The 23419-nt window shown below is 38.3% G+C and overlaps 1 protein-coding gene and 1 long non-coding RNA gene across 3 annotated transcripts; one reads left to right on the top strand and one right to left on the bottom strand.

Annotated features, from left to right (window-relative positions):
* Positions 1 to 13942: 13942 nt before the first annotated feature.
* Positions 13943 to 22125, bottom strand: tbata (thymus, brain and testes associated). Its single transcript, XM_031315853.2, has 9 exons — positions 21667 to 22125; positions 21212 to 21430; positions 19233 to 19403; positions 19032 to 19120; positions 17585 to 17734; positions 16775 to 16856; positions 16252 to 16417; positions 16121 to 16161; positions 13943 to 14342 (listed from the first exon to the last, which is right to left on the bottom strand). Exons 2-9 carry the CDS (start codon positions 21402 to 21404, stop codon positions 14251 to 14253), a joined length of 984 nt encoding a protein of 327 aa, XP_031171713.1. The 5' UTR covers positions 21405 to 21430; positions 21667 to 22125; the 3' UTR covers positions 13943 to 14250.
* On the top strand, positions 15247 to 17593 carry LOC118494315. 2 transcript variants are annotated; one of them, XR_004896428.1, is made up of 3 exons: positions 15247 to 15398; positions 16304 to 16423; positions 17298 to 17593. It is a non-coding gene; the product is annotated as an uncharacterized LOC118494315 (long non-coding RNA). The 2 variants fall into 2 exon arrangements; XR_004896429.1 differs by having other exon boundaries at positions 16304 to 16454.
* Positions 22126 to 23419: the final 1294 nt, after the last annotated feature.

Below are 23419 nucleotides of genomic sequence, written 5' to 3'. Positions count from 1 at the left end.
TGACAGCAAAGCAACAGAGTGTGTCTCTGGTCTTTATATGGCCTGTGAAGGACGCGCCATAGAGATAAGGGCCAGAGACGAAGATAGGACCTGTTCTGAATTCTTTTCCCAAGGCCACACTTAACAAGAGTTTTATCAACTAAAACACAGCATTAGACGCAAGGCAGAGAGGCAGAACCTAATCTATGTGGGAGACTTTTCACCAAAATCTAATTTTTGAGGTATGCTACTAACTAAAACACGAGGTGTCATGTAGGAAAAAAAAAAAGAATGAGATTAATCATTTTATTTGTGCGCTTGATTTAGTAATTCATGCTCTCTATTTAAGAAGGCCATGTTCTTTGCACTTATTGTGCATAAATTTGTATCCATGAAGCACTACTGGATAGCATCCGTAGTATCATCGAATTTGTTATGTCAAAAAAGTCCATTATTCTGTAGATATGACACAGTGTGTAGTCTATATCCACGACGTTCCACTTTCGGGATTGCTCCGATGTCACTCTTTTCGGCCGGATGTCTGTTACCTTCCACTTTCTTTGAGTTGTAATTTTAAACTCTGGTTGATTTATGAGGACTATGGTTAACTGCTCCTCAGATCTCTGCAGGGTAAATTGAGACAGGTAGCTAGACTTTCTGTCCAATCTGAGTTTTCTGTTGCACGACTAAAACAACCTTTGAACATACAAGTTTCACCAAAACAAGTTCCTTCCTGAGGCTATTTTGCAGCGGCAGCATGGCTCCATTCGGCGCTTAGCATCATCTTGGGCGGGGATTGGTTTAAAGAAATGCTAATAAACTAGAGTACGTTTTTCTCCCATCGCGGAATACTGTGTGGACTAGCCAGACCCTCCTCTGCAGCGCTGTGGAGGAAGGTCTGGCAATGCGAGACTACACAGTGTGTAGCAGTCAAACCCTGAATCCAAGATGTATAGAAAATCGTATCAAATCCAAATGATCCACAGTGAGTATGTTTACATGCACACCAATATTCCTCTTTTATTCCGAATTTATTCCGGTTTTAGAGACATTCTTTGGACATGTATACAGCGCATTCAGAATATGTCTCTCAATCAAGGTTTTTACCGCAGGCTTATGTCAGCTCTGTGTGTTGCTATGGTTTCTGTACACAAGCCAACCATCCAACAATTTGCAAGGCTACAGACCCGATAAGAAGGAGAAACACAGCTACTTTTAAACATTATCAAAGACTTGGATATGAACAGGTTTTTTGATATGCGCACATATCGCTACGCCGACCTTTTCAAGACAGTAGGTGGCTGAAGGAATGAAAGAGGGAGTCTGCCACCGCTGGTAAACTTTGAAAAAATAGTATTTTGCACGGTTACATACATACAGCAAAAAACTCAATATTATGTGCATGGAACCGTAGTCAGTTAGAGTGTGAAAGATACTGTACATGCAAGACAAGACTAATGGTATAAGGTTAAAAGTTATGCTAAATCCCAGGCAAAAAAATAACCTCCTTAACAGAGAAAATCATTACCAGGAAACCCATGAAATGCCAAAAATATAGGTTAGGGTTAACAGGTAACTTGTTGTGGAGAGAAATCCCATGATTTAAATATCCTTGTCCTTTCTCCCCCGGGGCCAACCGGGAATATTAGGCCAGCGTGATATGCATGAGAGGCTCAGAGAGATCAGAGAAATCATTTCGCTTAGTAGCCATGTTTGTGTGAATAAAACTGACCCTGGACACAAAGTTGTATTAATCATTTATTCAATTCATGTTTTACATCATTTTGTCTGTTCATTGATCTCTTTTAACAGACTCCTTTTTAGAGTAAAGGCTAATACAATATGTGAAGTATGATCCCATTTCATCCATTCATTTATCTGTACTAATTACTTTTCATAGGTAGTTGCTATTTACCATGTCTTTGTGGAAACAATAATTGTATAATCATTCATTCATCTGTACTGCCTCCTCTTCATGGTTGTGGCTCGTTACTACACCTGTGAATTATGACCCCTAGACCGAATGGGTTTTTAATTCAATTCCTTCAAGTCAATCAATCAATTTCATTTGTAACATGAAATCGTACTAGGTACAATTACTGTGAAATGTTATCCCATCTGCTGCTTTCATGATTCATTATAAAGCAAAATATGTCTATTCATTCACCTATCTCTGAACTGACTCCATTTCAGGCAAAACTAAGAATCTTCCATCCATCTGAGTCCTATCTACTGTACTATCTATGTCAACTTCACCCTCTCACTTTGGAGGAACTCCTCAGTCTCCTTGTATGATATAAGGTATATTAGTGAGGTTTCTGTGATTGCAGTGATTGAAGAGGGGTTACTGTCATAGCTGTAAAATATTTGGTAGAAGGCCCAGCGACGCCCTGTCTTTTCAATGCTTCCTTGCAGAAACATTGCTGATAAAGCGCCAGCAGACAGCTGCCTCTTATCGCCTGGAGCCAACAGGTCCTTGTGAGAAGGATTCCTGACGTCAATGCTGAACTTCACCTGCTGACCAGGCCAGCTGACCTTAAACTGCGGTCACGCCACCAGGGAAGAGGCATACTGTAGCAAGGACTTGTTTAGGAATAGCCACTGGGATCCTCAGCATTTCTAGTTGGAAGTATGAGTATGTCTAAAAAAGTCATAGTATAGTATGTCAAAAAAAAAAACATAAAAAAGTCATAGTTAAGTATATTAAAAAAAGTTAGAGCATAGTATGTCGAAAAAAGTCATAGTATAGTATGTCGAAAAAGTAATAAAGTTATGGTAAAGTATTTCTAAAAAAGTGAAATTATAGTATGTTGAAAAAAACGGATACAAAGTCATACAGTATGTCGAAAAAAGTGATGGTATAGTGTATCGTAGTGGGGGGCGGATCGATCCAAATATTGACAATATCGATACCAACGTTGGTATCGATATTGATCAATACCAGTGTAATGAGATCAATACTAGTAGTGGGAGACCCGGGTTCGAGTCCCACTGCGATACATCAACCAATGTGTCCCTGAGCAAGACACTTAACCCCTAGTTGCTCCAGACCTCCGACATATGTATATAGCAATTGTAAGTCGCTTTGGATAAAAGTGTCAGCTAAATGACATGTAATGTAATGTAATCAAAGAGGCGACCTGGCCAGAGGCGTCAGACTGGGGGGGAAAAAGGGGACTGAGTACCCAGGGCCCTCATGTGAGGAGGGCTAGAATGAATAGCTGTGGATGCGGGGAGGGGCCCATAAAATATGCCTTTCTACAGGGCCCATAATTTTGTGCTACGCCCCTGGACCTGGCTGTCTGTGTCTTGCTGCTTTCAAGTGCCGCTCCTGTCACAGTGCAGAGCAGGCACACTGCTGCTCCCCCCTCTTGTGATTTGATGTTGTACCGTCACGTGACTCAGCGGCGCCAGGCAAACAAGCAAGCAAGCAGCCAGGTCTGGCAGCGGCCAGCAGCACACACACACAAGCAGGACAGAGACGGAGCAGAAGAATGCAGAGAGGAAGAGGAGCGCTGTGTGGCTATATTTTCAGGCCAAAAATGAAACGACAAGCTGTATAATATGTAAAAAGGCTAAGATACAATTTTAACGCAACAAATTTATACAAGCATATGAAAATTCTGTCCTGGGTTTTAACTCATTAATAATCCAAAGGAAAAATCACTAAAATGATGAATCCACCTTAATTATTAAAAGGTATCTGTATCGTATTGGCGATACTGACAGTATCGCACACCACTAGTGTATCGAAAAAGTCATAGTATAGTATGTTGAAATAACTAATGAAAAAAAATCATAGTACAGTATATCGAAAAAAGTCATAGTATAGTATGAAGAAAAAAGTCAATGTATATCGAAAAAGGTCATTGTATATCGAAAAAATTCATAGTATAGTATGTCAAAAAAGTCTAAATTAGTAAATCGAAAATGTCATAGTATAGTACATCGAAAAAAGTGATAAAAAGTTACAGTAAAGTATGTTGAAAAAAGTCATTGTATAGCATGTCAAAAAAAGTGATAAACAATTCATAGTATATGTTGTCGATAAAAGTCATAAAAAAGTAATAGTATAGTATGTCGAAAAAAGTGATAAAAAATTCATAGTATAGTATGTCGAAAAAGTCATAGTATGTCGAAAAAAGTGATAAAAAAGTCATAGTATAGTATGTCGAAATAAGTCATAGTATATTGAAAATAGAAATGGTATAGTATGTTGAAAAAAGTGATAAGTTAGTTTAGTATGTCGACAGAAGTCATAAAAAAGTCGTTAAGTATATTGAAAAAGGTCATTGTATAGTATGTCGAAAAAAAGTCATAAAAAGGTGATAAAAAAGTGATAGTATAGCATGTCAAAAAAGTCGTAGTATAGTATGTCGAAAGAGTCATAAAAAATCATGGTGTAGTATGTCGTCAAAAGTAATAAAAAAGTCATAGTATAGCATGTTGAAAAACACTGAAAAAAGTTTTAAAAAAATCATGTCAAAATAAAAAGGTCATAGTATAGTAGGTCAAAAAAAGTGATAACAAAGTCATAGTATAGTATGTCGAAAAACTCATAGTATAGTGTACTGATAAAAGTCATAGTATAGTATGTTGAAAAAAGTGATAAAAAATCAAATTATAGCATGTCGAGAAAAGTGATAAAAAGTCATAGTGTAGTATATCGGAAAAATGTCGTGGTATAGTATGTCGAAAGAAAGTCATAAAAAAGTCATAGTATAGTATGTTGAAAAAAGTCATAAAACAGTTATAGTATAGCACAGGGGTCTTCAACGTTTTTTTAAGCTAAGGACCCCTTAACTGAAAGAGAGACCCCTACTACATATATTGTATCAAATGAAGTTGCATATTAAACTGAACCTACAATAAGGTGTAGGGCAGCCTAAAGCCTTTATACCTTTTTTACATTATATTAAAATAGCCTAACAATCATATTTTAATGTTAAACATACATGTAGCACAATGAATCCTTAGGATGAACTGTGTGTGTGGCTGGCCTTACTGCCTACCTTACATATGTGCCAGTAAGCAGTGGGGATTTATGTTTGCTAATAATATGTAAGATTCATTTTAAAACCTTTTAATTTTTGAAAAAACTTTCCATAATTTGGAGGCCCCCCTGCACTGACTCCGAGGACCCCCTAGGGGCCCCGGACCCACTGTTGAAGATCCATGGTATAGCATGTTGCAAGAAGTCATAGTATAGTATGTCGAAAAAGTGATAAAAAAGTCATAGTATAGTATGTTGAAAATGTCATAGCATAGTGTATTGATAAAAGTCATAGTATAGTATGTCGAAAAAAGTGATAAAAAAGTCAAATTATAGCATGTCGAAAAAAGTGATAAAAAGTCACAGTATAGTATATCGAAGAAAAGTCATGGTACAGGATGTCGAAAAAAAGTGATAAAAAAGTAAATGTATAGTAGTTGAAAAAAGTGATAAAAAGTCATAGTATAGTATATCGAAAAAAGTCATATTATAAGCATGTCAAAAAAAGTCATGGTATAATATGTCGACAAGGTCATAAAAGGTCATAGTATAGTATGTCTAAAAAACTAATAGTATAATATGTCGACAAAAGTCATGAAAAAATTATATTATAGTATATCAAAAAAACTCATAAAGTCATATTATAAATTAGCATGTCCAAAATAATCCTAGTATAGTATGTCGAAAAAAGTGATTAAAAAAGTCATAGTATAGTATGTTGAAAAAAGTCATATTATAAGCATGTTGAAAAAAAGTCATGGTATAATATGTCGACAAGTGATTAAAAAAAGTCATAGTCTAGTATGTTGACAAAAGTCATGAAAAAGTCATAGTATAGTATAGTATGTCGAAAAAAGTCATAGCATAGTGTATCGAAAAAGTTATGGTGTAAATTGTCCGACTAAAGTCATCGTATAATGTATCGAAAAAAGTCATAGTACAGTATGTCGAAAAAAATTATAAAATAGTCATAGTATAGTATCTCGAAAAAAGTGATAAAAGGTCATAGTATAGTATGTCGAAAAAAGTGATAAAAAGTCATAGTATAATATGTCAAAGAAAGTCATAGAAAAGCCCTGTACAGTATGTCAAAAGTAGTAAAAAAAACATATAGTATTCCGAAAAATGTCATAGTATGTCGAAAATTCATAAAAAAGTCATAGTATAGTATGTCGAAAAAAGTAAAAAAAAAAAAATCATAGTATAGCCTGTAGAAAAAAGTCATTATAGCATGTGGAAAAAATTACTCTTTGCTCCTTTTTGTGGTAATTTCACATCTTAGTCATTTGCATCTCTTTGTGGTCGTTTTCAATGTGGTTGCTTTTTTTCTTCTAGCATCTCTACATTGTCATTTTTGTGTCTTTGTAGTCGTTTTGAGTCTGATATTGTGTCTCTGTGGTTGTTGTTTCTCTTAGTAATCATCTTGCGTCTCATTTGTTGTCTCTTTGTAGTTGTTTTGTGTCTCATTGTGGCTGATTTTTGTCACTTAAGACAACCAAGTCTCTAGCCCAGGGGCCTGGTAGTCCTGTTCAATAATTTCTCGCTGTGCATACTGATTGATTTACTGTATAAATATAAAAAAAGAGAATGAATGCTGAAAGCCAGACTGTATGTTACGGGGAGGTGGAGGAAAGAGGACCCAAACGCAGAGAGAGGCAGGCAGGCGATGGTTAAACACAGGTTTAATGAACAAAAACTGAGGAGAGCAAACAACGAAGGAAGTCCTGAAGGCACAGGCAAAAAGGTCCAAAATACAAAAACCAGAATAGGGAATCCAAAGACAAGGGCACAGGCTACGACACGCTGACAGGACAGGACCACAAACAGACACAAAACGATCTGACAAGAGACAAAGGGAACACAGAGGTTAAATACATGGGGTAATGAGAAGACGCAAGACAGGTGACACCAGGGCTGGGGAACAGGTGGAGCACATCAGACAATCACACAGGCGGGAAAACACAAAGTAAAGCTAGACAAGACAAGACAGAAAACAGACTATCAAAATAAAACAGGAAACAGGAACAACAGACAGAAAACATGAAATAAACTAAGCAGAGACTTGACACAACAAGATACGACACAACAGGGAACAGAAATATACAGAATGTTCAAAAAACCGAAAATGTACAATACAAAAAACAGAAAATGTACAAAACCATAACACTGTAGTTTACATTTACTTTATTGAGAGCTTGGAACAAAATATTCAATTTGACCATCTTCTGTGTTTATCTAGCTGTGTGCAGGTTTTTTTTTAATGCACAATCCATTAGCAGCTGTAATTCAACAGACACATTCATCTTTTGTTCAGTGATTCTCGTAATAACAGCAATAAGTTAGATATATGTTTAGAGTCAACTTAATTGTCATTGCACAGAGTACAGGTACTAGGACGAAGAAATGTTGTTTAGCATCTACCTATAGTGCAAAAAAGCAAGTGTAGAGTAATGTACAAATATCTGTTGTAATTGTTCTCCCCAGAATGGGAGAACACATTATCAAAGCATAAGTAAGCCACAAAGGAACTCAACCACTAATGACAACACAACATGAATGGAAAGGTTACTGTTGATGCTACAGTATGTAGTGCTCAGGGACGAAGCCAATGCATGTGAGTACGAGCAGATTCCTTAGAGATGACCCTTTTCCAAAAACACGGTTTGTGTGGTGAATTTCCATTTCACATTAAAGATAATTAACACTTTATAGGGCAGTCTCATGTATCACACGTATCTTTACTACTATCTGTTCTTGTGTTTTACCTTAGCAGCTATAGTTGGACGCATTCCCTTCCAGTCTTCCTCTCAAGTAACAATTTTGGTAGTAGTGTTTGGAGAAAAGCTTTTTCAATTGTGTGATGAAATTTCTTATGAAAAGTTTGAGAATAGGTTTTTGGAATAGAAATTGAAAAGAAATGTATCTTTGTCTCCAGAGTGACCACCCAGGTGTGCCTATGTTGACTCCTTTCTACTAACACAATCACACTCAGTTATGACCTTGAAGTTTTTCAAGTCTAGGCTCTCTAACAATTGTGTAGCTTCAATTCAAAAAAGCACAACGGGGTCTCAAATTTATTTGGGGGTTGAATCATGTCAATCCAGTAAGTTTGAGTTTCATTGTTTGGTAATGATTTGTTGAGGCTAAAATAATTGAGGTGATTGGACCTATTTCACTCCTCATTTTGAATGTTGAAAACGTTCAGTTTTTTTTTTATAACAATGGTGAAATCTAGCCTGCAAGGCTGTACTGCTGCATTCATGTGGTCTCAAATAATCGGAAAAATGAGTTTACAACTGTGAAAATTCATGTCAATGCCCCTTCAAGTCCAAACAACAAGAAAACTCACGAATTTGTAATTTGTATTAGGATGTAACCCTTTGTTGCTGTCCACGTAGAGTGACCAAGTTTGGTAAGTGGTTATTTATTAGCATTAACACTGATAAAAGTCAGGGAAAACAATATTTCAGTGGTTTTAGGGAATGTTAGGTAAGACATCACTGATACAAAACTTCAAACTGGGAATACTGGAAACAACCGTTGTGTAAATGCTCTGAGCAATAAAATACAACACCTTCTACATCTTCTTTGTAGAGTCCATGTTTTTTTTTTTTCCCACATTTCCTAAAGTTGAGCTGAAGTCGGAATAACGACTTCCCAACTCAGGAATTAATTGGTGTCTACATTGTTCTTCCAGGAAAAGTGGTTTTCAAGAGTTAATTCATGGATGTTTTTTGTGTTTTTGGGTAGAGGGTATTGTGTAGAGATTGTAAAGTGTGATTTAAGCCAATATAAATGACAGAGCTACACAATTTGAGTCCTTTAACAGCCTCAAGTTTTGCTTTTAACTCTGATTATGTGATGTAAATATTTAGAGGGATGTGATCATATATAGCTATTCTTACAGGCTCTTTTCTTGGATATGTTATTATTTATAGGTAGTTTAAGCAGCGTGTGATTCATTCATATCTCCCCATCTAGAATCTCTAGCTGCTCTGAAGATGTTTTGCATAGTACGTTTAAGTAATCCCAGAAGGGGTTGGAGTGTATGAAGTCCTCAATCAAACACTGTTTATTGATTTGGAGCTGTTTCTTGATGGGAATTTTATGGTGTTTACACATGCAAGTATGATATTATTGGAGGCATGTGCTGGGTGTCTGGTTATTATCTGTGTTCCATGTGTAACCATTTGCTTTAATGTCAAAACAGCAGCCTAGTTTCATATCTCTTTTTTAATGTTTAGTTTAACTATTAATACGTTAATGTATTATTATATGTGTCATGAAGACTGGAGCAGGTGGTCCCACACACAGGAGACTGCAGGCAGCAGGAACTTTAAAAACTATTTTTGGTTTGTGCAGGCAAGGCAAAACTGGACCCAACAAAGACTGAAAAATTAATATAAACTAATCTGACGAGTGGATAAAGTGCAGATGGAGAGATGGGCAGAGAAGTTCAGGTGAGGATAATGAGGTGATTAGGCAGGATAGCAGGCTGAGAGCTGATTAGACCGGAAAACTCTAACGAGGCTGATTGAGAGCAGGTGTGTAGATGGGCCAAGGAGGGAAAAGCAGCACAGGAACACAGGAGGAAAAAACACTGCTAACAGAAAACCCAAAACTTAGTTCATTCTTTACAAAAAGTCTGAGCCAGAATCTGACAATATGTTATTAATATACATTAGTAATTCATAATGCTGTCAATACTGTGAATATATCTTCAAAAAATGAATGTATCTAACATTGGTTTTGGACCTCTGAACCAACTGCTTTTTAGCTCATATCACAACCCTGTTCCATACAAATGAAGATAATATACCACTTTTTCCTTGTTTTTTCTCTCTGCTTGTAGACCCAATCACAATGTTTGTCTACAATAACTTCAGGGTAGAAAATACCTGCTTGCATGTACAATTTGATGGCCCTGAGCAAACGGGATGAGGAACAACTGGATATACTCATCTAATTTAATCTAAAATGCATGTTTAATGCTTTCACACTTTTACACTTTCATTAACATAACGTTGTAGACTTTATTTACCTGTTGTACAGACTAAAGGAAATGACACCACCCAAACTAGCTAGCTAGCTAGTCTGACTGGTGGTGAAATGTTGCTGTTCATAACACTAGATTTGATTTATGAAAGACTCTAGCAAAGCAACATAGTACATAAAATAAGCACAGCAGAAACTTCAGATTCAACCAAAGTGCTTAACTACATTAGTCGCAGCAGGCAGCTAAAAGACTGTACACACTATACACACTATAGACTGTACTCAGTACCGAACAGCAGGCCGTTAGAAATTAGCTGGCTGATCGGGGCCGTAGTCATTCAGATATATAAATAATGGTACACTCTCTATAATTTGTGTATTAGAGGAGAAAGCCAACTTTGCTTTGTTTGTTATTCTACTATGACGGCAAAGTAAGAACAGGAAAAGATAAATGAGCCGGAGCTAGTCTGTTCTGCAGCTAAATTCAGTTGGACAACAGCAGTTTCTTTAAAGACTCTTTGACCACAATGTGTAAAATACTACTTTGATTATTTTAAAACAACCTCACAGTTTATAACAACTATTTTTGACAGCAGCCATGTGGGAAACTGGACTTTGGAGCTGCTTAAACAGTCGACCTCTAGTGGCTGTAGTAATAACGAGAGCAAAGAAGGAAGTCAGGTGATGAGTCTAAAGAGCAACATCCACAGTTGGGGAGGGCTTGGGTGGATGCATGGGTCAAACCAAGTAGCTTTGTTTTAATTCACAACTTTAACCACGTGTTTAAAACTGGTACTCTCCAGCGGTCATATGTTGTATGCGGAGTCATTGGTAAACAAACTGTTTAGGTATGAGGGCGTGTTGGATTTATAAGAAGATTATTGAATAACACCGTCTTATCCTTAACTAGATCAATTACACAAGCTAAACTTCAGTGCTATTTAAAAAAAAGAATGTGTTGCACTTAAAACTTTAGTGACGCATCATGGAACATCTAGTCTCGCTTTGCCAGACCCTCCTCCAAAGCGCGCTGAAGGACAGTCTGGCTACTCCACATAGCATTCGGGGATGGGAGAAAAACGTGCTCTGGTTTAATGGCATTTCTTTAAACCAATCAGAATCGTCATTTGCGGTGCTAAACTCCGCACAGAGCCGCTGCAAAATAGTCTTGCAAGAGAAAACTCAGATTAGACAGATAGTCTAGCTAGCTGTCTCAATTTACCCTGCAGAGATCTGAGGAGCAGTCAACAACAGTCCTCATAAATCCACCAAATTTGGAATCCACCAAAAAGGAAACGGAAAATACATGCATCCAGCGGAATTTCCTGCAGCACCGGAGCAATCCCAGAAGTGAAACACGAAGGATATAGACTATGGAACATCTGAATACTGAGTGGACAGAGTGACTGTCAGACCACATACTTGAAACATTTAACATAGTGTAGTTCTATGACAGATTGAAGGACATTTCACTGCTCTGTAATCTCCCACGCTTTTTGTGCGGCTTTAATCACACTGCTGCAGCTGTCCAGCTGTCTTTTTCTCCCGCCACAGCTGAGTTTTTTTTAGACACCCATATTCTCACTTTAAATCCTTACATATCCTTATATTATGTTCAACAATATGTTATGGCCTCACTAGAACATTTAATGCCCTCCTAAAGTGTATCTTTTGTGGTGATTTTAAAAATGACTGGTCCATTAAGCTTAAAGTGATTTATGTTTTGGGAGGTTGCTTGCTTTGATTGAAAGCTTTTTCCCACTATCCCACTTGCACTCTGTATGTAGCATTTACATTGTTTGATGTAAATACCAGAACCATGCGCTACCATGACAGTCTGAGTCAGTTTTGTACATCACGTTAGATACTGTGACATTTTATTCTGTCAGCTGATTAGGTCAGCCTGATCTTGATAATATTTTTGCTAAGTCCAACCAGACCTGCTATGTGATTGACTCAGATTGTACTGTAGATTTGCTACTGAACTGAAGAGCCAAAGAGAGAATAAAAAATAGCACCTCTATCATATAGAATTATGCTAAAATGGGGCATGCATTATTTATGAATTTAAGCCAAGCTCAAATCATTTCTCAGGCCAACACTATCCTTGAAGTCATAAGTATGCCTTTGAGCGCCAGTGTTATCAACTCTTTTCAAAGAAAAGAAGCCAATCTAGCCTTCTGGTGATTTGCAGTTATTAAAGGAGATTTGCTACATTGCCAACAGCAACAGTTGGTATCAGAAGTGTCACTTTGTCCATCCATCCATCCATCTTCGTCCGCTTATCCGGGTTCGGGTCGCGGGGGTAGCAGCTCCAGCAGGGGACCCCAAACTTCCCTTTCCTGAGCCACATTAACCAGCTCCAACTTGGGGATCCCGAGGCGTTCCCAGGCCAGGTTGGAGATATAATCCCTCCACCTAGTCCTGAGTCTTCCCCAAGGTCTCCTCCCAGCTGGACGTGCCTGAAACACCTCCCTAGGGAGGGGTCCAGAGGGCATCCTTACCAGATGCCCAAACCACCTCAACTAGCTCCTTTCGACGCAAAGGAGTAGCGGCTCTACTCCGAGCTCCTCACGGATGACTGAGCTTCTCACCCTATCTCTAAGGGAGACACCAGCCACCCTCCTGAGGAAACCCATTTCGGCCGCTCGATCTCGTTCTTTCGGTCATGATCCAGCCTTCATGACCATAGGTGAGGGTAGGAACGAAAATTGACCGGTAGATCGAGAGCTTTGCCTTCTGGCTCAGCTCTCTTTTCATCACAACGGTGCGATAAATTGAATGTAATACTGCACCCGCTGCGCCGATTCTCTGACCAATCTCCCGTTCCATTGTCCCCTCACTCGCGAACAATACCCCAAGGTACTTGAACTCCTTCACTTGGGGTAAGGACTCATTCCCTACCTGGAGTAGGCATTCCATCGGTTTCCTGCTGAGAACCATGGCCACAGATTTAAAGGTGCTGATCCTCATCCCAGCCGCTTCACACTCGGCTGCGAACCGATCCAGTGAGTGCTGAAGGTCGCTGGCCGATGATGCCATCAGGACCACATCATCCGCAAAGAGTAGCGATGAGATCCCCAGCCCACCGAACTGCAACCCCTCCCCACCCCGACTACGCCTCGATATCCTGTCCATAAATACTACAAACAGGATTTGTGACAAAGCGCAGCCCTGCTGCCCTAACCACTAAACACACACACGGCCTCCCTTAGATCAGGGAGCCCGTTCCTCCCAATCACGCCTCTCCATGTGTCTCCATCATTGCCCACATGCGCTTTGAAGTCCCCCAGCAGAACTATGGAGTCCCTCCCTGGAGCCCCATGCAGGACTCCATACAAGGTCTCCAAGAAGGCCGAATACTCCGAGCTTTTGTTTGGTGCATACGCACAAACAACAGTCAGAGTTTCCCCCCCCACAACCCGCAAGCGTAGGGAGGCGACCCTCTCGTCCACCGGGGTGAACTCCAACGTAGCGGCGCTCAGCCGGGGGCTTGTGAGTATTAATATTGCAGGTTAAGCCTGATAAGCCAGACATCTAGCAAACGGCTTTGCCCTTTTACAATAAGAACAATCTCCGAGCTAGCAAGCTAACGTTACACGCTGAATATGGCAATGTTGGTTATGTTGAAGTTTGTTTATCCCCATTTTAGTTTAGCGTTCTAGCATGATAACATTTGCTAATTATCACAAGAGCTAAGGCTGATAGGAATTCCATGTGCATTGCAAGCATTTGGTTTTAAAGTATTAGACAAATTAAAAGTTTGACCAGAACATGAATACCTCTATTTTCATGGCAATACATCCAATAGTTGTCAAGACATTTCACTCAAAACCACAAATGTAGACCTTTATGGTGGTGCTCGACAAAATGTGACCAACATCATCGGGGTGCATCATCTAAGAATCACAAATGTCTCGACAAATATTTCGGTCCAAAATGATCATTATTAAATTATCTTTTGCCTACATTAAGCCACATGAACATAACTATCAGCATTCAAGTTTTATTTCCCTGAAGGTTGTTAAACTTCAAATCATTCAAAACATAATCCTCCAGATAAGTGATACAATTATGAAACATCATCCACAGTATCATGTCACACTACCCCACCTATTGAAGTCCCCTTAAATTGGCTTGTGGTTCTAACAAACATTGAAAAAGCAAATATGCTAAATAGAACCTGGTATATCATCTATCAAGGGACCAATGCACAATGAAACCAATTAATGCTCATAAGAAAACCATAATACAGTGAATATTATGATGAAAATCAGGGAGGTCTATGCACTCTTAGTGTGCTGAAGTGGATTATCTTGAAGATTATCCTGAGCTCTTGGGTGCACTTCAAGGACCTCTGCGTCTCCAATTCTCTCTGCAAAAGAATACTCAAGTCAGAATCACACAAAGTTTGATTTGATTTTATTAGGATCCCCATTAGCTGATGCAGAACATGCTACTCTTCCTGGGGTCCACACAAAACATAAAACATTACAACAGATAAGAGTTTTCAGACAAAACAGCCACATGATATTAAAATAAGAATAGTATAACTTTACAGTTAAAGTTATTATTCTTTCTTGCAAACATAACTATACATATTCATCTTCATTTACTCTTATAAATATTACACTAAATTCATAAGCACTGAAGTAAAATATTACAACATCTTCGTATACAATAGGGCCATCTGTTCTATTTAGAAAACAATGTTTACTCTGAATGTTCTGGTTTCCTCTAATAGGCCTACTTATTGACATTTATACAATACAAAATGTACAACAATCATTGCAAAACTGAATTTGTGTGTCAAAACTAGATTATAAAAAGCACCCAAAAGCCTATTGTAATCCATTTAAATGTTCGTGAAAAAGGACAAACCAAGACAAATTTACTTAAGGAAAAAAGGCACAATTCAAAAGAGGACTTTAATGACTTCAGGGACCTCCTGCTGTGCCATCAAACAGACTGCTGTTGATGTATAGCCTAATGTATCATACGGAAAGAGCTGTCTTTAATCCAAGGACATGCATAAACTCTGATAGTGGTGAAATGTGAAGGCTCATGGGAGGACACCTGCATTAAAAAGTATCTAGCAGGCAGGAGAGAAATGAGGAAAAAATAGTTCTGCTATAATAATAAACTAAGGCCACATCCACACTACTTCGTTTTAATTGAAAAATGAATATCTTCTGTTACGTTTATGCCCATCCCAAGCCCTTAAAACGGAGTCATTTGGAAACACTGATGACCCTGTTTTGGTTTAAATGTCTAGGGTTGTGTTGTATTGTGGACTGACATAAACGAAGATCTTCGGTAATGACGACGCTGAGGCCAACGTTTGCTTCTTGATTGGGTCTAGCAGATATGACGTGTCCTTCCCTGATTTGTCACGCCCCTATTACGTGACCCTTTCCCGGAAGAAAACAAGGTAAAACAGCCTGCACTGACTACAAGTGGTTATTTCAACATGGATAACAGGCATTGCTGACCTTGTTGTGGATGATAGCAGTAGTTACGCAGTTAAATTCTGCCCTTTATTATGCTCCTACTGCCTACATGCCAGAAGCAAGCTATTGAACGATTTGCAACAATTCACGCATCCGTAATTATGAACTACAGACCCCTGTCCTCCTGCAGAAAACAAGATGCAGTGCTATATAGTCTGCCATATGCTACAACACATTCTTTGTGCTGGTGCCCCACCAAATGCAGCTGGTGCCCATTTTATTTTTTGGCCCTTTGGACAGCCAAAGTCCGCCACTGGATCTGGATGTCACTCAACACCATAGGTCAACAGCTAGCTATTGCAACAGCTAGTTAGTGAAAACACATTGGGTCAAGCTGTCTGAATGATTACTAACATATAACTATTATATTCTAATGTATTTCATACCATAGAACCACATCATCAGATTATACTTTCTGCTTCCTGTTTACATGGGCATGCGCAAGCCCAGTATATGTGAATGGTTATTTGATATGTGTTTTTAGCTTGTTAGTATAGATGGAGATAAGTTCTGCTACGGTGCATAAAAACTATTGTGTGGACGGAGATCCATTTTTTTTTCAAAACTGTTTAAAAATGAAAACGTAGTAGTATGGATGTAGCCTATAAAACACTAAGAATGAAGTTGTGCACTATTTAGTTACCTGGTTTTTCGTCGCTGAAAACTTGGTTTCCTTTGTATGAGCTGTGGAAGTAAATAAACAATGTTAAACATGCTGAGCTCGAAACATTCTTGAACACAAGAACCAGATAAAATGTGAGAGATTATTTTGACCCCGTTCTTTGTGGTTTTCTCCACGACTGGTCGAACGATGGACCATACACAGATGGAGATGCACCAGGATGAAAAGCCTGGAGCTGCTGGAGGTTCTGCTGATGATGGCCCGAGAACTCAACACCGTCCAGAGCTTGCTTGATCATCCCCATCACCAGGTCTTTCTCTGAGGGTACATCACATCACATAATACCAGGAAAAGAGTTAAGTGATTCTTCTTATCAGCAGAGCAATTATACACTCTTTCAGTGGTTCATTTAAGTAACTGTTAAATAATAAATAGAAATGAAATTGAATTACTAACTGAATGAAATTCATTAATAATTGTTGAAGACAATGATCGTTTTTATAAACATTTTACACATTTGTCAGTAGCAGGATTTAAAGAAATTTAATTTATCAATTAACTGATTGTAAGTGCAAACTTTACAAACTGGAGGTGTGCAGTTTGGAAGATACTATTTCCAGCCAGGGAGGGGATGAATGAAGTAAATTCACTGTGTGGAATGAAAAACATTTTTACCTCTTTGGCCTGCAAGCAGAAGCCACTGTTGGACTGTAGACAGGGAATCTGTCTGCAGGATCTGACAAAGCAGCTCAAACACCTGACAAGAGAGCAGTAGGACTATCACACCATTAGCTTGCAAACAACTTAAATGTACATATACTGTATGTGTATTATATATATATATATATATATATATATATATATACAGCGCTAATCCTCTAAACCATACAAAGATATAGGTTGTTTACTCCTACAATCTAATATGGCCCCTAGCGGTGGCAGGAAATACAACCCACATGAGCCTTTTTTGTCCTCATATCCAAACCACAGAATAGTTGTGGTTTCAAACACGTCGTATGCATTTGGTTAGGTTTAGGCACCACAACTACTCAAGTTTAGAAAACGATCGTGGGTTGGGTTTAAATCATTACGTTACTTAACTTCTGGTTACGCACAGAAGTACACACGCAGAACGTCATGAGTTCCATTTGTTCAGTAAAGTAAAAAAAAACTCCCCAGTACTTTTATTTTCCAACAGGACACGGACCACAATGTCCTGGGTGAAATGTTCTCTATTTGTTGAACCATCCACCACCCCAACCTACCTCCTTCATTTCACGCTTACGGGCTATTACAGGGGGCCACTAGAGGGCGCCGTCATGATAAATGTAAATATAGGTCATAATTGCTTGAACAAACGACTTATGGGAACATTTTTCGGGGGAAGGACAGTCTCTTAGGAGTAAAATATGACATAGCTGTGCTTCATTTCAATCCCAAACTACCCTACTGGAAGAGGTCAACATCAGTGGAGGAGTTTTTCACCATTAGTTCTTGATCATGGAAGGACTGAGGATACATCAAGCGCTGAGAATGAGATCTGCGTTGGTAAGAGTTGGAGGATGGAGGGACGATTCTCCCCGTTTCTGCTGAATATTGAGTCTTTCGGCGGACAAATTCTTCCTCAGGCTGGTCCTGGAATACATTGACAAAATCATGCTCCTCAGTACAGAAACATCACTTGAAAATATGTACCAGTATAAATATATGAGGACAAATGCATGCAGTGTGTAAATACCCAGGTTTATAATTGTTTTTTGACCTAGTTGTGTCTACCACTACTACCTGTAAGGCTCTGGATAATATGCAATATTAATTGATTAGAATTTTAATGCAACCTAAACAGTTGCCAAGGGTGTAAGTGTACAGTGCAATTGAGTAACCCTGGTCATACTTTCTAAATTTAACTTTACGTAAAACTTTACTGTGGTTTGAATCTTATCTATCCAACCGTGAGCAATGTGTTATTAATATTGGGAACTCATCTTTTTTAAAGTCTAAAAGAGTACCACAGGGCTCTGTTCTTGGTCCACTTTTCTTTTAGCTTGTATAAATGACTTGCCGCAATCATGTCCAGAAGCAGGTCCTCAGATGTATGCAGATGATAGTCATACAGTATATGTACCTGGTAGAACAACCCTGTCTGTTCCCACCTAGCTGTCAGATCATTTACAGTCAATAGCAGCATGGTTTGAGAAGTCATGTCTCTCGATCAATGTTAAGAAAACTGTCTGTTTTCTTTTCTTCCATTTCATGCTGCAAATAGTTTCATGTGCGCTTTGATTTTTTTCTACATATAAGTTATTGTTTAACCTCTTGGTCACAAGCAGCACCAACAATAACAAAGCCTCTGATGATGATATACAATCCAGCAATTAAAATTTTGGACAGGAAGCCAATAAGATCTCATCATTGTCATGTTCTTAAGAAAATAAATATGTTAAATTTGGATACTTTTATAAAATTTGCTAATCTTAAACTTGTATATAAATGCCTACAAAGCCAGGCTCCTCAGGTGCTCAGTGATCTAGTGGTTCCTCTTAGAGCTTTGGGTTCTGTATCGCGTGGAGCATCCAATGGGAATAGTAGGATGCCCTTATGTAAATCCTGAATAGAACAAACTTATTTTTTTCTGTTTGGGTGATCAACATGTGGAATTCGTTACCTACTGAACTTAAAAATGATCTTGTTTGGGATCATTCTAAACTTCATTTGAAAAGTTTTCAAAGAGGGAGCAGTCATGTAGTCATGAATAATCTGGTGCTCCTGTTTTATGGTGCTTTATTGTATTTAAAAAAAAAGGTCCATCTATGAATGTGCATTGCAAATTACCTTAAATGCTGTGGTGTGTGGCATAGGTCTATGCTACATACGTGTCCCTATACAAATAAACATAAAGAAGAAAGACTTCAGATTACAGCATTACAAGTACCTCTTTTTTGCCTTTTTGTGCTTGACAAGACAAACTGACTTTTGCAGCGAGGTCTTTAAGTTCATCTCTCCAGGCCTCTGAAAATTGGGCTGTGAAATAAAGAGAATAAATTACTCCCATTATTCTGAAGCTTAATTCAATTCTTTGAAGGCAGAGTTTTTTGTGAGAAAATGTTGGCGCTGTGTGTGACTCTAAACATACCTGATTTGTTTTTGTTACTACTGACTCCATAAAAATTCTGAGCAAACGGAAAAGCAAAAGATGGATCAGTTGCTTTCTTGAGGACGTGGCTCTTGAGAAGTGGATGAGGAAATAATGATGAGGTCACAAACCAATCATCCCTCACCATGCACACAGGCCTACCATTGAGTCCTGTTGGAAAGGGAAAGAAATTAGTCATAATATTCACTCACACACACACACACACACACACACACACACACACACACACACACACACACACACACACACACACACACACACACACACACACACACACACACACACACACACACACACAAGGTAGAGTGCTTCAGAAGTGTCAAAGGAAATGCCTTAATGAAATAAAGCCGGTATCCTGCTGAGATTAAAGGTGACAACGTCATGAGAACCTCAGGGATGAAACCAACTTTTCTGCAGTCGTCTCTTTCATGTAGCTCACCATATTACTATTCCATGTGGCCATACAGCTGCTCATGAAATATTTGATATACAGTATACTGTATGTAACTTGAAAGTGAAATATTAGGCAGGAATGCACCGTGTTATTTAGACATTTTAAGATAAATTACTGCATTAGATGTAATTAGCTCTGTCAAGTAGACAGCTTGTTAAAACAAAGGTGGTGGTATAGTCCGTACTTTAATTGCTTCCGTCGGTACTTGCAGGTGGTAAGACTTTTCTCATTGCAAAGCATCTAATAATGACAAAGAAAAAAAATACTTGTGTGAAGTGGAACAAACTGTAAACACATTACTACCTTCTCTCCAGATAGAAATATGTCTCCTTAGCTGCTAAATGCTCATCTTTCTTCACCAGCTACTTACTAACTTTGTCTGTCAGCTATTTGGTGCTAGGCAGGTAGTGTGTCAGAATTTTTCGCTACTCTAGTGGCGTGGCTGGATGGCAATGTCTATCTGCTGGACCATTTTGGTCCCAATTGATTGGCAGGAAATCTTGTACTGACAGTTGTGGTCCCTAGAGGTCAAATCCTACTAAGTTTGATTGACTGACTTTTTCTCTAGTGCCACCAGTGAAATATCACAACATCCACCTAAGAGATTAGTGCAAAATTCGTACAGCCATTCATAGTTCTGAGACAATCCTAACGTTGACTTTTCCACTAGCGTCACCAGCAGGTTGACATTTTTTGTTATTCAAATATCTCAACTATTGGATGGATTGCTGTGAAACTTTCTACAGACATTTGTGGGCAAAAAAGATGAAATGTAATAACTTTGATCCCCTAATGCTAAAGCGATTGTAGAGCTGAAGGGGTTAGCTGTGTGTAGTGACGACACAGAGAGGCAACTGTTCATTTCGAAACAACAATGGAGCCTACTAAAGAGGTTAGCGTAGATGCTACAATAGCATCAGTTATATTAAAATTGGAGAATATGTCTTAATTGAAAGAAGAGCAACAAACAGTTTTCAATGACAACTTCTCAGATGGTTCTGTGAAACCAACCATCTGGTGCACCAGGTTATGGATTAGTGCAGCTTTAATAACAATAACTAAATGGAAACAAAGATTACTTATAGGTGTCAGTAAAAATGCCATAAAATACATTATTTAACCACGTAATAGAGCAGTAATATACAGTATATGATGTATAGTAATAGATGGTATAATTTGATAAAATATCCAATAGTGCTAAGATACCAAACTGAAGGCTCACACTGAGTGCTAAACACAGCTCCAATAAAATCCATCCAATTTTAAGATTGGAACAGAGTGATCTGCTGACTTTATTTCTTCAGGGTGCACCTTATATACTAGAGCCAAATCCACAAATAAAGGTACAAAACACCTATTGACGGCTGTACTGCATAGATGCATGAGAAAACATGAATTTACTGTAATTTAGGGAAGCATATGCCAAGGCATGAATCAACTTTCAAATCAACTTGCTATAAACAAAATTATCAATTTCATAAAGCACATTCTGTTGCATGCTGACCTTGAATATGTTTCACCCTGTGTGGATGAGGGTTGTGCCGGGAGAAGAATGAGTGATGACTCAAGGCACCAAAGCGTGGACTGCTTTTCGTCAGCATCTTGGTAAATTCAGGGGTAAATGGCACCTGATTAGTTTGACAGTGGCTACTGTCTCCTGTCGTCCCACGAGAGTCTGAACTCTGTGCCATCGACATATCTTGGAATGAAAGTGTGTTTAAATCTGAAGGAGTATAAGAAAAACTGAAGTGATGTGAAATATCGGCAGGCTCTATTGATTGCAAAGTTGTGACTACACATGCTAAAAACTAAAACCTAACAAGGAGCAAGACAGAGAGCACTCACATTTGATTTACTCCAGAAGATAATTTAGCATTTTGTCTTTGACCAAGAAAAGTTTTGTGTTATACCAAGAATAAATCATTTTAGATAGAAAATAAGTTTGAAGAACCACTTTACCTCTGAAAACATCATGCAGCTCAAAACCTTTGGTACTCAATGCGCTGTGTTGCCTTTGTTGCTAAGAAACCTGAACAAAACAAAGAACAATGCCATCTGTGCACAACAAGTGACTGGCATTCCAGTTCATTTTCAAGCAGCTAGAATCTAACTATTATATGATATCTAATTAATAGTCAAGTCAAGCCTACTGTAGTTTTCTGATTGTTGAAAAGTTCAAAATAAAATTGATTAAAGTCCACATTATTTTGTGAGTTAGACACTTTATGCCTCACCACAATATGTATTAATTTACCAGTTTGCTTCAGCATCTACGTGGCATATGAATTTGAATATTAATGTAAATGTGCTCAGAATCTGATGATAAATCTGCTATGGATACTGCTGTCTCTGGCTTGTATCTTAAATACTTGTAAGTTCAGAAGGATGACTTTACTTTTTTGAGGGAACAACAAGATAGTGATTAATATGTATACAATGTATTTAATTATTTACAATTATAATATTATATGTTATTATTATCTATAATTATGATCAAAACTGGTTATTGTGTATCATACCAGATACACATAGATATAGGGCGAGAACTTTTCCACATCCGCTGGGAAATCATCCGCACATTTCTGACAAGAGGCCTCTGAACTTGAACAACATGCTGCTGGTGAGCAGGATCTTTCCTTAAATATCACATAAAAATGTCACGTATACCCCTGTGGTTGCGCATATATGAGGACAACAACCAAACTGCTGGTGGCACATTGTTGTTCATTCCTAATGAAAATGATCAGCTCGGAGGAGTTAACTCTCTGGAGTCTTCTTGTTACAGCGAGGTTGGCTGGCAACCAGTGGGGAATTGTTTGTCAAGAAATATTTGTGCTGTCTCTATTACAAACTGTATTCACATTTTGCTCTTATAATAATGTAATGTAATATGTGTGCTTCCTTTCCTTTAAGGTGGTAAATCAGTGACCTTGAACATGCACACTCAACATAAGTGTAAATATAAGGTCCACATGAAATCTATGTTCTATGAACACATTCCTTTCGCTGCACTAGTAACTTGGTCTCTGCGCCTGCAAAGTAGTGGGTAGAACTGGGGGGGATTGTGTTAAACTCCGTAGCATTAAGCCCCAGCCGTGATTCATATTAGAAGTCTAAACAGGACATGGTTTGCATCCACTGTCAATGTTTAGTGCCGCCAGTGCAGAAGGCAGTATCTAATAGTAGTATGTAGGGGAAAACAAGTGTGATAGTTAGGGTTATGGATGGGATTGTGGAAGGGATTTTCAAAATATATTTCAAGGTTGCCTTGTGCCAATAACCTTTGCAACAGCCTCCAGTAGAGTACTTATTTATTTTATTTGGTGGAATGATCAGGATGCCTGTTAAAAATCCAGTCAGTGGTGCTTAAGGGGGATGGTGCGTGTTTCCATTATCAGCCTTTTCTTGTTCCTAGTCTGGTTTGAATGTAAATGCACAAAACCTAAATAATAACTTAAGAATCCATCTTTGTATTGTTGATCACCTCTATTATGGGTATTATGCGTTGGTGTGTGTATTGCACTGTAGGTCTGTTTTTCTTTTCTTTACAGTTTTAATGTATTTTCTGCTCCTAAATTAGCATCTACTTTTAATCATACCCAGTCTTTTTAGTTGTTCTTTTGGTTGCTAAGCATTGCTCTCCCTTGCATAAAAGAACCTGTGCCTTTTTAAAGTCAATTATTTTATGTATTTTTAATCACGAGTTCCTAGT

The sequence above is a fragment of the Sander lucioperca genome, chromosome 22 (genome assembly GCF_008315115.2).
Source record: "Sander lucioperca isolate FBNREF2018 chromosome 22, SLUC_FBN_1.2, whole genome shotgun sequence".
NCBI lineage: Eukaryota > Metazoa > Chordata > Actinopteri > Perciformes > Percidae > Sander > Sander lucioperca.
The sequence above is the reverse complement of the archived record's forward strand: the minus strand, read 5'-3'. Positions and strand labels throughout refer to the sequence as shown.